This window comes from Aotus nancymaae, unplaced genomic scaffold (assembly GCF_030222135.1).
Source record: "Aotus nancymaae isolate 86718 unplaced genomic scaffold, 86718_ANA_hifiasm-v0.15.2.pri h1tg000089l, whole genome shotgun sequence".
Taxonomy (NCBI): domain Eukaryota; kingdom Metazoa; phylum Chordata; class Mammalia; order Primates; family Aotidae; genus Aotus; species Aotus nancymaae.
In genome coordinates, this window is record NW_026988504.1 from 4,917,000 (window position 1) to 4,937,143 (window position 20,144).

Here is a 20,144-nt window from a genome sequence, read left to right on the forward strand (position 1 = left end):
CTCCCACCTCAGCCTCCCAAGTAACTGGGACTACAGGCGCACACCAACACACCCGGCTAATTTTTGTATTTTTGTAGAGATGAGGGTTCACCATGTTGGCCAGGCTGGTCTCGAACTCCTGACTTCAAATGATCCGCCCACCTCAGCCTCCCAAAGTGCTGGGATTATAGGCGTGAGCCACCGCACCCAGCCAGTGGCCTGTGTTAGTGCCTGAGCCTCCCCTCAAGGGCAGGGGCGATGTCACAGGTGTCTCCCATTGCAAGCTTGGCTCACGACCTGGCCTGTAGCGTGACGGTTGAAAAGGGAATTATATAGAGATGGCGTTACCCGGGCAAGGGGTAGAACCATGACCAAATGAGGTGCTGGCTGAGGGGGAGGGACTATGGACAGATGGTGGGGGGAGGAAATTATGAATACCAACTATGGCAGAGTGAACGACCACCACACGCTTTTCCTCCTTTATTCTATTCATTTTTGTTTATGTTAACTAATTTCCTTCTTTCTTTTCCTTACCATTCTACATAAAATATAGGACACGGGGTCACCATGTAGTGTTGTCCAGGCTGCACACTGCACAACTCCGAGGGGGCACTGTTGGAAAAGTCTATAATGCAAATGATACCTATGCCTCTGAGGGTCCTGGGTGCACTGGGGATAAGTGACTTTATAATCAGCCTCATGGGATTTCTGCCCAGAAGAGGAGTGAACACCACTCACAGCTGGAGAGTGACTGATCAGAACATCAGGTTTTCCCTTCTGGGGAGAGGGTGTGTGTGTGCGTGTGTGTGTGTGTGTGTGTGGCACAGTTGCACGGTGTTAGGTGAAAGTTTTTGCTGCTTTTGGTGCCATGGCGTGGAAGACCTGCAAGGTACTGGCTAGTGGAATCAGCTCCTTCGAGCTTTTTTTTAGATAGCTGGTGTCTTGGTCATTCATGCTGCTCTAGCGAAATACCTAGTCTGGGTAATTTACAAAGAACAGAAGTGTATTGCTCACAGTTCTGGAGTCTGAGAAGTCCAGGACCACGGTGCTGGCGGGTTTGGTGTCGGTCAGGGCTGCTCTCTGCTTCCAGGATGGTGCCTTGGTGTATCCTCGGGAGGGAATGAGCACTGTGTCCTCACATGGAGGAAGGGACAGAAGGGCAGAAAAGGGGCTGAACTGAACACTGTACAAAGCCTTTTTTTCTTTTTATTTTTTTGAGATGGAATCTTGCTCTGTGTCACCCAGGGTAGAGTGCAGTGGCACAATCTCAGCTCACTGCAACCTCTGCCTCCCAGGTTCAAGCGATTCTCCTGCCTCAGCCTCCCAAGTAGCTGACATTACAGGTGTGTGCCACCATGCCTGGCTACTTTTTTGGATTTTTAGTAGAGCTGGGGTTTCATCACGTTGGCCAGGCTGGTCTTGAACTCCTGACTTCACCAGCCTCAGCCTCCCAAAATGCTGGGATTACAGGCGTGAGCCACCATGTCCGGCCTTCAAAGCCTCTTTATAAAGGTCTTAATTCCATTCACGAGAGAGAAGCCCTCCTGACCTAATCACCACCCAAAGGACCCACCTCTTAACACTATTGCATTGGACTTCAGATTCAACATGTGAATGTTGGGGGTTCATTCAGACCATAGCAGTTGGAAAGCTAGAAATGATTTCCCAGGTTCCCTCTGGATGTGACTTTCTCTCTGCGAATCAGCACATTCTTGCGGAACTGGAAAGTGGAAGAAAGATAGGCTCTCGTCTTTCTGCAGCTGCATGGGTGTGAAAGCGGGTTCCAGCAGAAACACCAGTTGGCAGTGGCTGCGTGTCCCCTTCTGCTACCTCAGTGCCTGATTTGTAGGTGTGGGAGTGCAGAGGATCAGGGACTGTGGTGGAGGCGTGGCCTTGCCCCAGAAAGCTTTGACCTTCCCTCTCTCCCAGTGATTGTTTCTCTCAAGCCCATGAATCTTTACCAATGATTTTATGGATTCCTAATTCCTTATGTTAAAATCCCTTTTGGTTTGAAACACCTGAGGTGGATTCTCCCCGCGCAGAACCCTGCAGGTACACAGTGCAAAAGGCAGCAATGAACACACAGGTGCTGGGGCGTCCGCCCGAAGGAACACGGGAGGGGAGAGAGAGCGAGAGGCCTTTGAAGGCTGATGTAGGAGAGTCTGACGCTCTGAGACATGTCAAAGGATAAAGAGAAAGGTGCAGAAGAGTGTGTATGGCATGCTATGATTTGTAGGGGATAGAAAAAAGAAAGTGTGGTAGGGTATGGTGGGAGGCCGAGGCAGGCAGATCACCTGAGGACAGGAGTTCGAGACCAGCCTGGCCAACATGGTGAAACCCCGTCTCTACTAAAAAAATACAAAAATTAGCCAGACATGGTGGTGTGCGCCTGATGGCAGTCTGTATTCTCTTGATGGTAGTCTGTATTTCTATGGGATCAGTGGTGATATCCCCTTTATCATTTTTTATTGAGTCTATTTGATTCTGGCTAGCGGTCTATTTTGTTGATCTTTTATTTTTACTTTTTTGAGATGGCGTCTCACTCTGTCGCCCAGGCTGGAGTGCAGTGGTGCGATTTTGGCTCACTGCAACCTCCGCCTCCCGGGCTCAAGCAGTTCTCTGCCTCAGTCTCCCGAGCAGCTGGGATTACAGGTGCCCGCCACAATGCCCACCTAATTTTTGTATTTTTAGTAGAGACAGGGTTTCACCATCTTGGCCAGGATGGTCTTAAACTCCTGACCTCGTGATTCACCCACCTCCCAAAGTGCCAGGATTACAGGAGTGAGCCACCACGCCCGGCCTTCACTGAGGGAATCCTCCCTAACTCATTTTATGAGGCCAGACACTGATACCAAAACCTGGCAGAGACACAACAAAAAAAGAAAATTTCAGGCCAATATCCCTGATGAACATCGATTAGAAAATCCTCAATAAAATACTGGTAAACTGAATCCAGCAGCACCACCATGACCAAGTCATCTTCATCCCTGGGATGCAAGGCCGGTTTAACATATGCAAATGAATAAACATAACCCATCACATAAACAGAACCAAAGACAAAACCATGTGATTATCTCAATAGATGCAGAAAAGGCCTTTGATAAAACTCAACACTCCTTATGCTAAAAACTCTCAATAAACTAGATATTGATGGAACATGTCTCATAACAGTAAGAGCTATTTATGACAAACCCACAGCCAATCTAATACTGAATGGGAAAAACTGGAAGCATTCCCTTTGAAAACTGGCACAAGACAAGGATGCCCTCTCTCACCACTCCTATTCAACATAGTATTGGAAGTTCTGGTCAGGGCAATCAGGCAAGAGAAAGAAATAAAGGGTATTCAGACAGAAAGAGAGGAAGTCCAATTGTCTCTGTTTGCAGAGGACATGATTGTATATTTAGAAAACCCCATTGTCTCAGCCCAAAATTTCCTTAAACTGATAAGCAACTTCAGCAAAGTCTCAGGATACAAAATCAGTGTGCAAAAAATCACAAGCATTCCTATACACCAATAACAGACAAACAGCCAAATCATGAGTGACTCCCATTCACAATTGCTACAAAGAATAAAATATCTAGGAATATAACTTACAAGGGATATGAAGGATCTCTTCAAGGAGAGCTACAAACCACTGCTCAGGGATATAAGAGAGGACACAAACAGATGGAAAAACATTCCATGCTCATGGATAGGAAGAATTAATATCGTGAAAACAGCCATACTGCCCAAAATAATTTATAGATTCAATGCTATCTCCATCAAGCCACCAATGACCTTCTTCACAGAATTAGAAACAACCACTTTACAGTTCATATGGAACCAAAAAAGAGCCCATATGGCCAAGACAATCTAAGCAACAGATGCTGGAGAGGATGTGGAGAAATAGGAACACTTTCACACTGTTGGTGGGAGTGTAAATTAGTTGAACCATTGTGGAAGACAGTGTGGTGATTCCTCACAGATCTAGAACTAGAAATACCATTTGACCCAGCAATCCCATTACTGGGTGTATACCTAAAGGATTATAAATCATTCTACTATAAAGACACATGCACACGTATGTTTACTGCAGCACTGTTTACAATAGCAAAGACTTGGAACCAACACACATGCCCATCAATGATAGACTGGATAAAGAAAATGGGGCACATAGACACCATGGAATACTATGCAGCCATAAAAAAGGATGAGTTCATGTCCTTTGCAGGGACATAGATGAAGCCGGAAACCATCATTCTCAGCAAACTGACACAAGAACAGAAAACCAAACACCGCATGTTCTCACTCATAGGTGGGAGTTGAACAATGAGAACACATGGACACAGGGAGGGGAACATCACACACTGGGGCCTGTTGCGGGGTGGGGGACTAGGGGAGGGATAGCATTAGGAGAAATACTTAATGTAGATCTCAGATTGATGGGTGCAGCAAACCACCATGGCGTGTGTATGCCTATGTAACAAACCTGCACGTTCTGCACATGTACCCCAGAACTTAAAGTATAATTAAAAATAAATAAATAAAAATAGACTGCTTCCTGCTCCCGGCCTCTTCCTCGGGCTCCCTGGAGTTCTTGTAAGCCGGCCAGGAGGTCTCAGGCTGAGTGTGAGAAAGCTGCAGAGGAAGTTAAGCACCTTAAGACCAAGCCAGCAGACGATGAGGTGCTGTTCATCTATGGCCACTACAGACAAGCGGCTGTGGGTGACATAAACACAGAACAGCCCGGGATGCTGGACTTCAACGGCAAAGCCAAGTGGAATGCCTGGAATGAGCTGAAAGGGCCTACCCAGGAAGATGCCACGAAAGCTCACGTCAACAGAGTAGCAGAGCTAAAGAAAACACACGGGATCTGGTCGCCAGGCCTCGTGCTTATCCTAAACGGAGACAAGGCCTTGTGTTTTCTGATACCGTGGATGGTGGGAATTCGGGAAAATAACCAGATAACCCCTCTACTCAAGGCTGTTCACCATACGGCTCTAACAGGTTAGGGGCTAAAATGATTACTGACCTTCCTTGGCTAGTTTTTATCTGAGATCAATGAAAAGTGTATTTGTTACTATAAAAATAAAGAAAGAAATAATAAAGAGAAGGCAGCTCTCGGCAAGTCAAAAAGAGAACCATCATGGGGAACTGAGTCAGCCGCAAGCTTGATCTTGAACTTCCCAGCCTCCAGAATGGTGAGAAAGAAACGTCCATTGTTGAGGACCCCAGTGTGGGATTTTGTTACGGCAGCCCACGCTGACCAAAACACTCTCCCTCCAGCTTCAGAGCCGGTAAGCAGGGCTCTCTCAGACCTCCTTCTTATGAGGACCTCTGTGATTACATTTGGGCCCACCCGGATGATCCAGGATAATCTCCCATCTCAAGATCCTTCCCTTCATCACATTTGCAAATTCCCTTTCGCCATATAAGGTGACATAGTCACAGGTTCCAGGAATCGGGACATGGGCACCTTCGGGGGAACATCATTCAGCCGATCACAAAGACAGACATTTCCCAGTAAACCCTTTTCACCACTGAATTTTGAACCATATGAATGTATTACCCATCTAAAAATACAATGTCAATTAAACAAAGGAGACTGGAGGTGAGACCAGAGGTCCCCACGACAGGGAGAGGACGCTCAGAGGTCATTCCCCTCCCTGGGCCTCAGTTTCGTCCTCTCTAAGTGAGGGAATAAGACCCATGACTTCTGGGTCTGGGGGACTTTGAGCCTCAAGCCTCCCCACGATGGGATGGGGATGTTTCCCAGCTGCCAGGCCTGCTGTAGGATTCAGTCCGACAACAAGAAGCATCCCAAACCCTCTCAAGCAATAACTGCTGGTCACGGCAAAGCTGGTAACAGAAGCTGTTCTGAAGTCAGCCGCTCTCCTCTCCCTAGCATGGAGAGGAAGCTGGCCCTCAGGCCGGGCACGGGGGCTCATGCTCATGCTGTAATCCCAGCATTGTGAGAGGTCAAGGTAGGAGGGTCACTTGAGCCCAGGAGTTCGAGGCCAGCCTGGGCAACACAATGAGACCCTGTCTCTAAACAAAACGCTAGGCGCGGTGGCTCAGGCTTGTAATCCCAGAACTTTGGGAGGCCGAGGCAGGTGGATCACCTGAGGTCAGGAGTTCAAGACCAGCCTGGCCAATATGGTGAAAACCCATCTCTACTAAAAATCCAATAATTAGCTGGGTGTGATGGTAGGCACCTGTAATCCCAGCTACTCAGGAGACTGAGGCAGGAGAATTGCTTGAACCCGGGAGGTGGAGATTGTAATTAGCTGAGATTGTGCCACTGCACTCCAGTCTGGGCGACAAGAGCAAAATTCAGTCTCAAAAAAAAAAAAGAAAGAAAGAAAAGAAAATCAGCCAGGCATGGTGATGTGCACCTATAGTCCCAGCTACCTGGAAAGCTGAGATGGGAGGATTGCTTGAGCCCTGGATTTCCAGGGAGCAGTGAGCTACGACCATGCCACTGCACTCTGGCCTGGATGACAGAGTGAGACCCTATCCGAAAAAAAAGCCAGCACGCTGTTCCTCCACCCACGTCCTATTTCTGCAGAGGCCCTGTGCCTTCATGGTGCCCCTTCCAGGAAGGACCGGCCTGGGAGTGAGTTAGGCACCCGTACAGTCCTGGCCACACCCGGGACTCCTCAGCACAGTGACTGACAGCAGCACCCTGGAGTCAGATGGAACTGGATTGGAATCCAATGCCGTCGCCTGCTCGGCACCCCTTTCTCTTCTTTGGTAGAAGCATCTTGGATTCTACCCTGTCGTCACTCTTGCTGTATGTGGCTCAGCCACGGGCCTGATCTGCTCAGGACTGGTCACGCAGAACATGCACACCCTAGTTGGTCCAGACATAAGGACAAGACCCAACTAGGCCAAGGCCATCCAGCCTGGCCTTCTCCTGGAGCTGGCTGCAGCCATTTCTGCTACCACTAGAGAGAGCCCGCCTGAGGGCAAAGCTATGACAGAGGAAAGCTGAATTCGGAGATGGAGAGAGACGGTTTCCAGGTGACATCACTGGTGAATCTGGATCCAACTGTGCCTGAGGCCCAGCTCTAAGCCTTCGTGTTTCTGCATGTGAGCCAGTAATACAACCTCCTGCTAGTTGCTTTGGGCAGTTTACATTGGCTTCAAAAAGTCCTGGCTAACAGCTATTAGCTGACCTTGGACACTTCACTTGTAAGTTCTGTGCCTCAGAAGGAATATTCAACGGAAATAATAATACCTACTCATAGGGCTGCTGTGATTCTTAAATAAGATAATGAATTAAAGTCCCTAATTAGGCTGGGTGTGGTGGCACATACCTGTAATCCCAGCTACTAGGGAGGCCGAGACTGAAGAATCACTTGAACCCAGGGGTTCAAGACCAACCAGGGAAACATAATGGAATGGCAACTCAATTTTTTTAAGTACATAATTTGGTATCTGGCACACAGTAAGCTCAATTGTTGCACCAGAATTATTATTTTGTAGGAACTGGGTTCGAATCATGTTAATCCCACAGGCCTGCATGATTCAAATGAGACTGCCCCATCTTATCCGGGAAAAAAGCCTAATTCTTGGGAAACCAGTCTTTCTCACCGATGTAGAAAACTGGATGGAGATCAGGAAACCCATGTCATGGGCACCCAGTCATGAGGCAGAGACCCTCTTCCTCTCTAGAGCCAGTGCTTTGGCCAAAAAAACCCCATCAGTAACTGCAGACACACCTTAAAGTGACTGCGAGCAATCACCCTTGGGTAAGGTCCTCTGGGCATGTAAGCAAAGCCTGGCAGTTCCTTCTAGCCAACAGAACATGGCAAAGATGATGACATCACTCCCATGATTACGTTACATAAGAAAAGACTCCGACTTTGCAGACTGGACTGGGATCCTCATCACTGGCCACATGGAGGAAACCCATGAAGTGAGGAAGTGCTGGCAGCCTCTAGGGACTGCAGGTGGTCTCCAACCTCCAGCCAGCAAAGACCTCAGGCCCCTAGGCACACAGCAGCAAGAACATGAATTCTGACAATAACTAGCAGTCTGAAAGAGAGCCTTCCTCACTTGAGCCTCCAGATGAGAACTCAGCCCAGCTGACACCTTGTTTGCAACCTGAGGAGATATGAAACACAGGATGCAGTAAAGCAGTTTCCAGACATCTTTTTTTTTTTTTTTTTTTTGAGACAGAGTCTTGCTCTGTTGCCCAGGCTGGAGTGCAATGGCATGATCTTGGCTCACTGCAACTTCCACCTCCCAGGTTCAAGTGATTCTCCTGCCCTAGCCTCCCGAGTAGCTGAGATTACAGGCACATGTCACCACACCCAGCTAATTTTTGTATTTTTAGTAGGGACAGGGTTTCATCATGTTGGTGAGGCTGGTCTTGAACTCCTGACCTCATGATTTACCTGTTCAGCCTCCCAAAGTGCTAGGATTACAGGCATGAGCCACTGTGCCCAGATCTTTTTTTACTTTTATTTTTTTTTAAGAGAGTCTCACTCTGTCATTCAGGCTGGAGTGCAGTGATGCAATCACTGCTCACTGCAGCCTTGAACTCTTAGCCTCAAATGATCCCCTGGCCTCAGCCTCCTAACTGGGACTGTAGGCACACATCACCATACCCAGCTAATTTTTTCTTTTCTGTTTTTTTTTTTTTGAGGCAGAGTCTCACCATGTTGCCCAGGCTGGTCTTGAACTCCTGGCCTCAAGCAATCCTCCTCCCTTGGCCTCCCAAAGTGCTAGCATTACAGGCATAAGCCACCATGCCTGGCCAGTTTCCAGACTTCTGAGCTGAAGAAACTGTGATATAGTAAAGTGCATGCTGACTTCTTTCCAAAGTTTGTGATAATGTGTTGCACAGCATAGAAAACAAACACAGCAGCCTGCAGCGGGCTGGGGATTCAGGGAGGAGACACTCCAAGATGCCTTTCTCAATGAGTTGCGGTACAATTTCCCAAGGTACTCTGGTTACTTTGGCTACATTACAATTCACCCCAAAACTTGCAACAATCATTTATTATCTCTCACCGTTTCTGTGGGCCAGGAACTCAAGAGTGGTTTGGCTGGGTGGTTCTGGCTTGGAGTCTCTCATGAGGCTGCAGTGAGGTGGCGGTCGGGGCTGTAGTCATCTGACGGTTTGACTGGGGCTGGAGGATCTGCTTCCAAGTGGCTCATTCACGCAGCTGTTGGCTGGAGGCTTCGGTTCCTCTTTACACGAGCTTCTCCATGGGGTCGTTGAACTTCCTCGTGAAATGGTGACTGGCTTCCCCCAGAGTACATGAGCTGACAGACTAGACGGAAGAGGCGATGCTTTATGGCCAGCCCTGAAGTCACGTGAATCCGCCTGATTCCAAGTGGCAGGGGCTCCCCAAGGGCATGAATACCAGAGACAAGATCTCTGGGGCCATTTTGGAGACTGGACACCACACAAGGGTTGGCAGTGAGGACAGAGGCGGCAGGGGCTTGAAGAGGGCTCTGGAAGGAAGCCTGGGGGCGTTGACAAGGTGGGAGAAGCTCCAAGTATGAGGCCATCCCCAGCTTCCTTCTCGTGCTGTTCAGGGCGTGAGCTGGCTGGAGAAGGTCTCGGCTCCCAGCCTGGTTTCTCCACCCAGCTTTGGAGTGTGTCTCATCTCACAGCGACCTCCTCACCCACCACCAGGCAGTGAAGCAGGGCCAGCCGCCCCTGGGACGGGGAGTGGGCCATAGGAAGGAGGAGGAGCAGCTTCCTCCACCACAGAGCCCTCCAAAAGGGGCCCTGGACCCCGTGGGCACTGGCCCTGCAGAAGTAGCACAGGAAGGGAGGGAGACCCACCTGGGCCACGCATCCTTGCTGCACAGTCCTCGCTCTTTGCTCCCCCTGGAAGCTTCCATCTCACCACCTGCTGCTGCAGGAGAGCCTAATTGGCTCCCTCCGTTTAGAGCTGGGGAGCTGGGGGGTGGGAAGGGATGAAGGTGCGTTGGGGGCTGTGGTCAGCCAGGCTTCTATATTGCCGTCTCATGTAAGCCTGGACTGACCCTGCACTGGGTGCTGTCCACCCGCAGCATCCAGATGAGGAAACCGAGGCTCAGCAGTGGAGCCACGTGCCCCACGTCCTGTGTTGACTCACACAGGCCTGGAGAAGCTGCTGCTCTGACATCCTTCAGAGGTTCAGATCAAGGTTTCTGCATACCGGGCCTCCTTCCATGGGCTGAGCTCAGGCCAGGCGGGGAAGGAGGGAGGGAAATGGACTGGGGACGTCACTGCCCAGCAGGAAGCAGCTTGGACACGGGGCTGAGAGCTGCAAGAGGGCTAGAAACCTCTTGACCCCATCTCTGATGCCATGGCCCAGCCTGCTGGCGGCCGGCCGGCCCTGCATTGATCTGGGGAGCGGCCCAGGCTTCCTGGAACCATCCTGCTGTCTCCCTCGGGCCAGCCTGACCTGACTACAGCAAGAAGGCCCCCACACTGGCAGGTCGGGGAAGCCCCCAAGCTGGCTGGACATCTGATCTCTCGCTGCCACCTGGAAGGCCCTGGGCTCAGGATCTTGAACAAAACATCCTGCTCTTCCAGGGGAGGGCCCGGCGGGAATGCCGAGGCCAGACGTGAGTAGGAAGGCGGCTGTGGAACGGGGCGTTGGTGTTGACTGAGGACACACATTCGCTCGGGAAGTAGCTGGGCGCTCTGGAGATGGGTCATAGCCGTGGGTGCACAACATCGTGAAGGTGCTTAATGTCACAGAGCTGTACATTTAAAAGTGGCAAAAATGGGGCCAGGCGCAGTGGCTCATGCCTGTAATCCCAGCACTTTGGGAGGCCGAGGTGGGTGGATCACAAGGTCAAGAGATCAAGACCATTCTGGCCAACATGGTGAAACCCCGTCTCTAATAAAAATACAAAAATTAGCTGGGCGTGGTGGCCAGCGCCTGTGGTCCCAGCTACTCAGGAGGCTGAGGAGGAAGAATCGCTTGAACCCAGGAGGTGGAGGTTGCAGTGAGCTGACATTGTACCACTGCACTCCAGCCTGGCAACAGAGCAAGACTCCGTCTCAAAAAAAACAAAAAAATTAGCCGGGTGTGCTGGCGAGCGCCTGTAATCCCAGCTACTCGGGAGGCTGAGGCAGGAGAATCTCTTGAACCCCGGAGGCAGAAGTTGCAGTGAGCTGAGATCAGGCCACTGTACTCCAGCCTGGGCAACAACAGTGAAACTTTGTCTCAAAAAAAAAAAAATTTAAATAAATAAAAGTGGTAAAAATGGTAGATTTTATGTTACGTATATTTGAGCACAGTAAAAATAATTAAATAAAAAACAAAGGAAGCCCCAGTGTCCACGGTGAGGCCACCACCGTGCATGGAGGCGGGTTTCGGGTCCACGCCTTTGCTTCCCGCTGTCCCTGCAGTCCCTGGGCAGAGGTGTGGGGGTAGGGGTGGGGACGGCCCATGCAGTGGCACAGGGGATCCCACAGTCTGGGAGCCCTGGAGGTGATCTGGCAGAAGCACTATGGGCAGCTGCCCTGGGCCAGGTTGGGGTTAGGGAGTCACACCCAAACCGCCCGTGCCACCTCCGGCCCCCCCGCCAGACAGGGATGTCTAGAGAAGACAGGGCCGCCCACAGGTTTCCACTCACCCACACGTTCTAAGGGACTCAGGCACACGCGGGCCTATAACCCCGCGTCTCAACGCAGCCACCTATGCTAGCGTGTGCACACACACACACGTGCCCACATCCCACAATGCACACTTGCACACACACAGGCACTCACATGCACACATGTCCCTTCCCGCCCAGGTCACCTGAGCTCCCAGGATGGCACGAGGGAGAGACGGCCCTTGTCCCAGGTACCCAGCTCCCCATAACATCACGTCTAAGGCGCACCCACCGCCTCAGCTGCTGCCCTAAGCAGTAGCGCTGTTGACCCCAAACATGGACTCCCCGACACAGGGCAGGCCAGGCCTGGGACCCACCCCGGACTCTGCCTGGAAATAGGAGGCCAAGGAATGCAGTGGGCAGCTTGGCAGAGAGACAGACAGAGCCAGCGGGCTGCCAGTAATTCACCCACCCTGCCCTGCCCTCGCACACCGGCCCAGTCCCAGACTCCAGCCCCCAGCAGTGCCGGGGACACGCAGCTGCTGTAGGGCCCTCAGGTCACCACCCTGCCCCCAGAGACAGCAGGACAGGGAACTGGATCCCGGTCCTCTCTGGGCCTTGCCAGGAAGGGGTATCTTTAGCTTCCCTTCCTGGAAGCCCGCTGGCTCCCGTCCACGGTGGCCCAGTGGCACTGCTTGCAGACCCTGGCGCCCTCTTACACAGATGACCTGGGAAAGGAGCAGCTGCCCCGAAGGGTTCTCTTGTCAGCTTGTTCCCAACTCTGGCTTGGGACCCCATGCCTAGCCTGGACATGGGACACACCGGTGTGCCCCCCACCTCCTTTTTTTCTTCTGAGACAGAGTCTCGCCCTTGCTCAGGCTGGAGTGCCGGCAATGACGATGTTTATGTTGAACTCTGTGTCATTTCTTGCAGCTGAAATCACAGGGGTGAACTTGCTGGCCTCCCATGCTCTCTCACCTCCTGCGTGTACGCTGCTCCAGGCCTGGAGCTCACGGCCTTCAGGTCTGCTGTGGACACTGTGTCCATCCAGCCAGGTGCCTCCCTAATGCCACCTCATCCTCAGCAGCTTCCCAGGCGTCCCGGCAGCCAGGGGCGGGCGTGCCCGGGGTTACCCCTTCTTTCTGACGTGCCTCATGCGCTGCCTTTGCCGTGGGTTGCTGGGCACTCACCGCTTCTCTTCTCGCCTGTCCCCCCTCCTTCCTGGTCCCACACACTGTGAGCCCCTGGGGAGCAGCGATCCTGGTTTCCTCAGTCCTTCCCTCATCCCCGTCTCGGGGATCACATGCAGAGCAGGCTACAGACTCGGCTTAACCGTCCACCAAGTGTCTTCTCTGGGCCAGGAAACGAGGCAAGGCCTCCTGTTTCCTTCCTGGCCGGCGGGCTCCCTTCACCTCTTCCGTTCCCGGGTTATTCACTTCTGACCTGAGGCCCCAGGGCTGCCCCGGCTCCACACCAGCCTGTGCTCCCTGCGCCCTGTGGCTGACTCACCCCCGAATCACCTGCTCCACCCCAGGTCCTCTTCCCGGGAGCACCATGGGTGCCGTTTCTCCTGGTCCCAGGCTTTTCTTGCCTCTGGGGGCTCCAAGCCCTTCTCCAGGGGCTCTCACCAGGCCACTGTTTATGACTCTCTCTGTCCCCGCTCTGGGCCTTGGTCTTCACCTCTGGGAAAAAGGGATTCCCCTTCACGCTATCTAAATCCCTTGAATAAGACTGGGGACAAGAAAGCTTTCAGCCGATGTCATCATGCTGCCGTCTTCACAAGGACCACCCAATGGGCAGGGTTTGAAAAAAGGAGGGGGCGATTGGGGGCGATGGCTCATGCCTGTAATCCCAACACTTTGGGAGGCCGAGGTAGGTGGACCACAAGGTCAAGAGATTGAGATCATCCTGGCCAACATGGTAAAATCCCGTCTCGAATAAAAATACAAAACTTAGCTGGGCATGGTGGTGGGCGCCTATAATCCCAGCTACTTGGGAGGCCGAGGCAAGAGAATTGTTTGAACCTGGGAGGCGGAGGCTGCGGTGAGCCTAGATCAGGCTACTGAACTCCAGCCTGGGTGACAGAGTGAGACTCTGTCTCAAAGTAAAAAAAAAAAAGAAAGAAAAAGACAGTCATTGTTTACATAAGAAAACATCCAGGCTGGGCATGGTGGCTCACACCTGTAATCTCAGCACTTTGGGAGGCCAAGGCAGGCAGATCACCTCTGAGGCTGGGAGTTCGAGACTAGCCTGGCCAACATGGTGAAACCCGGTCTCTACTAAAAATACAAAAGTTAGCCGGGCGTGGTGGCATGCACCTGTAATCCCAGCTACTCAGGAGGCTGAGGCAGTAGAATCCCATGAACCCAGGAGGCAGAGGTTGCAGTAAGCTAAGATCACGCCATTATTGCACCCCAGCCTGGATGACAAGAGTGAAACTCCACCTCAAAAAATAAAAAATAAAAGAAGTCCAGAGGTTAGTATCTTGACAAGGGCCCAGGTGTCTGTCTTCCTGTGTCATCAATTTAAGGTGAGCAATCATCCTGATTTGCTTAGTATTTTGCCAGTTTTGGTGCTGAAAGTCCTGTATGGAAGGAAATCACACCTGGATTTTTGCTCACCCTAGATGCTAGGAGCAATTGCTCCTCATGGGCACAAGGTAGCTGCCACAGCTCCGAGCATCACCCCTCACATAACAGTGCAGTGAGCAAAAGCAAATGCCCTCCAGAGATCCCCCCGACTACATTTCACTTGCAGACCTGGGTGAGGGTGACATGGGCACCCCAGACCAATCACTGGCCAAAGAGCAGGGGGTTAGTAGGACTGGCTTAGGCCCATCTCTATTCATCCCTGGGGGCTGGGGCTCTGTTAATGAGGATGAAGGGGGAAGGGCTGTTAGGCATCACCCAATAGCAGGAAGCCCCGCTGGACGAGCCACACGGCAACAGCTCAGCCTTGAGGGCAAGAACATGGAGCAGGAGGCAGGCGGTCCCTGCTCCGAGTCCCAGCTCTGCGCCCACTGAGCTGCGTGCAAGTATCCCACGAGCAGGTCCTCCGTGAACAGGTTCTTGAAATGGGGGATAAGAAGAGTGGCTGCCAGGCGCGGTGGCTCACGCCTGTAATCCCAGCATTTTGGGAGGCCAAGGAGGGCGGATAACCTGAGGTCAGGAGTTTGAGACCAGCCTGGCCAACATGGTGAAACCTTGTCTGTACTAAAAATACAAAAATTAGCTGGGCACCTGTAATCTCAGCTACTGGGAAGGCTGAGGCAGGAGAATCACTTGAACCTGGGGGACAGAGGTTGCAGTGAGCCGAGATCGTCCCATTGCACTCCAGCCTGGGTGACAGAACGAGACTCTATCTCAAGAAAAATAAATAAATAAATAAATAAATAATAAAGACCTCTATCTATCTATCTATCTATCTATCTATCTATCTATCTATCTATATGTATACGTATATGTGTATGTATATATGATAAGTAGGTAGACAGATAGAAAGACAGAGATTGAATTGACAGCGACCAGGCACGGTGGCTCACGCCTGCAATCCCAGCACTTTGGAAGGCTGCGGCAGGTGGATCACGAGGTCAGAAGATCGACCATTCTGGCCAACATGGTGAAACCCTGTCTCTACTGAAATACAAAAAAAAATTAGCCAGGCACCTGTAGTCCCAGCTACTCGGGAGGCTGAGGCAGGGGAATAGCTTGAACCTGGGAGGCAGAGGTTGCAGTGAGTCGAGATCATGCCACTGCACTCCAGCCTCGTGACAGAGCAAGACTCTGTCTCAAAAAAAAAAAAAGTGACAGATAGCTATAACCCGTACAGCTCTGCTCAGTGGCCCTGGCAGGCTGAGCGCCCAGGAAGGAAGAAGAAAGGGACAGAGGCTTGGCGGGGGAAAGGACAGTTTCACTTTCCACAGTACCTATTCTGTAATGTTGCTATTTTTAAAATAATGAGAAAGTGTTTCTTTTTTTTTTTTGAGACAGAGTTTCGCTCTTGTAGCCCAGGCTGGAGTGGTGCGATCTTGGCTCACCACAATCTCTGCCTCCCAGGTTCAAGCGATTCTCCTGCCTCAGCCTCCCAAGTAGCTGTGGTTACAACCATCCGCCACCACACCCAACTAATTTTGTATTTTTAGTAGAGACAGGGTTTCACCGTGTTGGCCAGGCTGGTCTCGAACTCCCAACCGCAGGTGATCTGCCCACCTCGAACTCCCAAAATGCTGGGATTACAGGCGTGAACCACCGCACCCGGCCCTGACAAAATACTGTAGACTGGGTAATTCACAAACAACAGAAATGCATCACTCACAGTGCTGGAGGCTGCAGAGTCCACCATGAAGGCACCGGCCGATCTGGTGTCTGGCAAGGACCCATTCCTTACAAACGGCACCTTCTCGCTCTGTCCTCCCATGGCGGAAGGGGAAACACATTCCCCCAGGCCTCTTTCATAAGGCACTAATCCCACTTGTGAGGGTAAAGCCCCCATGACTTAACCAGCTCCCAAAGGCCCAACCTCTTAACACTACCCCATTGGGCGTTAGGTTCCAGCACGTGAATCTGTGGGACACCAGCATTCAGACCACAGCAGTCACAGGTCATGAAGGCAGCAGGATTCAGCCCCAGGGCTGGGCCCTGTGCTCTCCTGTGAACTCCCAGCTCCTGGCATGGAACCTGGAGTGTCCAGGTGCTAGATCGTTTGTTGAATGAATAAACAAGTGAATGGATTTCGGGCTGTGTGATTGAGACATCAGGATTCAACTCAAGGCCAGGCACGGTGGCTCACGCCTGCAATCCCAGCACTTTGGGAGGCCAAGGCGGGTGAATCGCTTGAGGTCGGGATTTTGAGACCAGCATAGACAACATGGTGAAACCCTGTCTCTACTAAAATACAAAAATTAGCCAGGTGTGGTGGCAGGCGCCTGTAACCCCAGCTACTTGAGAGGCTGAGGCAGGAGAATTCGCTTGAACCCAGGAGGCAGAGGTTGTAGTGAGCTGAGATTGTGCCACTGCACTCCAGCCTGGGCGACAAAGCGAGACTCCATTAAAAAAAAAAGAGACTCCACCCAAGAAGCCAGAGGGAGCCCAAGAGGGAGGTTTCCAGGCCAGCAGAGGTTGTGGGAATTAGCTGGGTATGGCGGTGCATGCCTGTAGTCTCAGGTACTCAGGAGGCTGGGGTGGGAGGATTACTTGAGCCCAGGAGTTTGAGATTAGCCTGGGCAACTTAGTGAGACCTTGTCTCGATAAAATTTTTTTAAAAAAATTAGCCAGGCATGGTGGCGTGCACCTGCAGTCTAAGCACTTTGAGAGGCTGAGGTGGGAGAATTGCTTGAGCCTGGGAGGTTGAGGATGCAGTGAGCCGTGATCGCACCACTGCAATCCAGCCTGGGCGACAGAGTCTTGTCTCAAAAAAAAAAAAAAAGAGTCAACATATAAAGTTGTAAGAGTTGTCAGTATTGAAACCTAGCTTTTCTTAGACCTTGCATTCCAAAATCTGCCAAGTTTTAGCCTTCTCTCTATAAATCTAATTTTAATATGAAAACATGGACAATCACTTTCACTTGGGGTATGTTCAATTAACTCATCCATTTAACACAGTGATTACTTTTATGCATTTAACCACACTGACCTTAAATAACACAAGTGCCTCCAGAGCACTGATCTAAAATCACGCCTTCGATGCCGCCGGAGTCTCCGAAGCACCTGGCCAGGCCGCCTACAAATCAGCACGTGGCTTCTTCCGGAACACGTAGGCAGCTCCTGTAAATGGAAACAATCAGATTCGTAGAGGCTGTGACTCAGTTTCCCCTCATCATCTCAAACACCATCAAAACAACAGAGACGCAAAGCAGCGTTCACTTCGCGGATGTCGCAACATAGGGAGAAGCAACCTCTCCACACATCTTTCTTGGATTTCTTGCAAATGACCGACCATGCTCTCTCCACCCAGGGGTCACCATCCAGGGCTGCTTAGCCGTAAGATCACGGGGAGGGTGTTGGTCTGGGATTCCTGGCCGGGGTGCAGGGCTAGCCTTAGTTCTGGGATATTCTCCCTGCTTTAAGGAGGGAGACCCCTTCCTGTGGTCAGTGGCTGTGGCCAGGGTAGGAGCAGCACACCGCCATGCCACACTCCCCCAGGCAGTGCAGCCACCAGGGTCTAGGGTCCTCACTCTCGCTTTCCCAGCTGCATCCCACCAGCAACCACAATTGGCCTTGGCGTGTACCCTTCACCCAGACTGCAGCTTGCCCCCGCCAGTATTCTAGGGAGTCTGCCCGCACTTCATGGTCGCACTCTCCACCTGCCTCACTCACCACCATTCACGGCCATTTATTGGCCCTCCAGGTCTTGGGGTGTCCTGGGGACCTCTCACGCCCTTCCCTTGAAACCCAATTACCCATGTGTGTCTCAGCCCCCTGGAGCGATGGGTTAGGGCCAAGCAGGAGGAGCTTGTGTGGATCTGAAGACCCTCTGCACGAGGGATTCCAGAGATGAGCAAAAAGGAGCAGGCCTGAAGGTCAGGGTTTGGAGCGCGTTTTCCTGGGCAGTGATAGCCCAGAATACCAGGACTTGGGGCATATTGAATTTGAGAACGACTGACCCTCGGGGGCACTACTCCGTCAGAGGAGCACTCACCCAGCCAGGCTCTCCTGCACAGGGAGGGACTCTGTCCTCTGCAGGCTCTCCCTCAGGGTCACAAGACACCCTTGGGCAGGCCCAGGCCATGTGCCTCTAGGTCCCAGTGCAACAGAAAGAGAACTACTTGGCCAGATGCCTGCATTCCCAGCATTTTGGGAGGCCTAGGTGCGGATCACCAGAGGTCAGGAGTTCGACACCAGCCTGGCCAATACAGTGAAACCCGTCTCTACTAAAAATCCAAAAATTATCTGGGCGTGGAGGATCATGCCTGTAATTGCAGCTACTCAGGAAGCTGACGCAGGAGAATCACCTGAACCCAGGAGGTGGAGGTTGCAGTGAGACGAGGTTGTGGCTCTGCACTCCACACTGCAGCCTGCGTGACAGAGCAAGACTCCTTGAGAGAGAGAGAGACAGAGAGAGAGAGAAAAAAAAAAAAGAAAGGAAGGAAGGAGGGAGGGAAGGAAGGAAGGGAGGCAGGAAGGGAGGGAGGAAGGAAGGGAGAGAAGAGAAAGAGAGAGGAAGGAAGGAAGGAGAAGGAAGGAAGGAAGGAAAGAAAGGCAAACAATTTAAATCTATTAAAAGGGCCATCTGACCCAAGTCGGGACATGTGTCCTATATCATTAGAACCAAGGAGGTGAGGTAGTCGGATTGGCTTAGACCAATTAAGGCTCATCCCTGGAGTAAAGCAGATGGTGGGGAAGAAGGTGACAAAAGTTTACTGTGAGAGGCGACCTAAATGAGTCCCAGAGTCTATGATTAGAAGTCTACAGGACAGGGTCAGGCCAGTGGCTCACATCTGAAATCCCAGCACTCTGGGAGGCTGAGGTGGGTGGACCACTTGAGCCCCAGCGTTCAAGACCAGCCTGGGCAACATGGCAAAACTTCATCTCTACAAGAAATACAAGCCGGGCATGGTGGTACACAGCTGTGGTCCCAGTTAGTTGGGAGGTTGGGGTAGGAGGATCACCTGAGCCCAGGAGGTTGAGGCTGTCGTGAACCGTGGTCATGCCACTGCTGCACTCCAGCCTAAGCGACAGAGTGAGACTCTCTGGGGGAGAGAAAAAAAAAACCTGGGGGACAGCTGCAGTGGCCCTGAGCATTGCTTCATGGATGTTTAATAACTGATATTGACGAAGGAAGGAAGGAGGCTGGGCACAGAGAGACACGTACCCAGCCCTCGCTTCTGGGAGCTTGGTAGAGGCTAGCACAGCGCCCAGGGCACCCAGCTAAATCAGGGGCAGGTTCCAGCTTAGGGGGACCCTTCTGAGAACAGTGGTCCCAGCTCGCTCCTCCCTGGGAGCAAGAACCTGGTCAGAGACAGACTGAAGCAGGAGGTGAGGCCACGTGAGGCTGCGGCTTGGACACCCATCTGAGAAGCCAGAGATGTGGAGAGAGGCCCCATGGAGAGGGCAGATGAGAAGGCTGGATTCGGGCTGATCTTGGGAGCTGTTGCCCCCATGTCCCTTTGACACTGACCTTGGCAGACTTTGCAGGCCTGGAGGAGCATTCTCAAAACACAGTGAACATGGCCTGAGGGACGCAGCCAGGCGGGGCTGCAGGTGGGTGCACGCGGCGTGGATGAGACCAGCCCCTGTGCGTCCTGTGCTTAGATCTCGGGGCACTCTTGGGCGGTCTGTAACTGGCAATGGTGTCGCCACACCCAGGGAGAGCAGAGTCGGACCCAGGGTGGACCTTGGGGAGGCCTCCACCTAGGCTCCAGCTCTGGCCTGTCTACTGGCCAGGACTTTACCTGTTCCCAGAACGCCATCTGCCCCAAAGGCCATTCACCATGGTGGCAGGCTGGGCCAGAGAGCAGGTGCCCAGCCCCAGAGCCAAGAGTGAAGGATGAACGATGCCACCAGAATGTCACACGTCCTCAACTCGGCTGCCTGAAGCACAGATACTGCGGCTCCCCTGAGATGGCCCTTTGACCACGGAGTCCACCGTCCCCAAGGAGATGCTGGGGACAGAGGCATCGGCTTGGCGGC

The 20,144-nt window shown here is 52.1% G+C and overlaps 1 protein-coding gene across 1 annotated transcript; it reads left to right on the forward strand.

Moving 5' to 3' along the window:
• Positions 1–847: 847 nt before the first annotated feature.
• Positions 848–4,973, forward strand: LOC135271668 (acyl-CoA-binding protein-like). Its single transcript, XM_064369413.1, has 2 exons — positions 848–868; positions 4,566–4,973. The coding sequence occupies exons 1-2, from the start codon at positions 848–850 to the stop codon at positions 4,971–4,973; spliced, it is 429 nt and encodes a 142-aa protein (XP_064225483.1).
• The last annotated feature ends 15,171 nt before the right edge of the window (positions 4,974–20,144 follow it).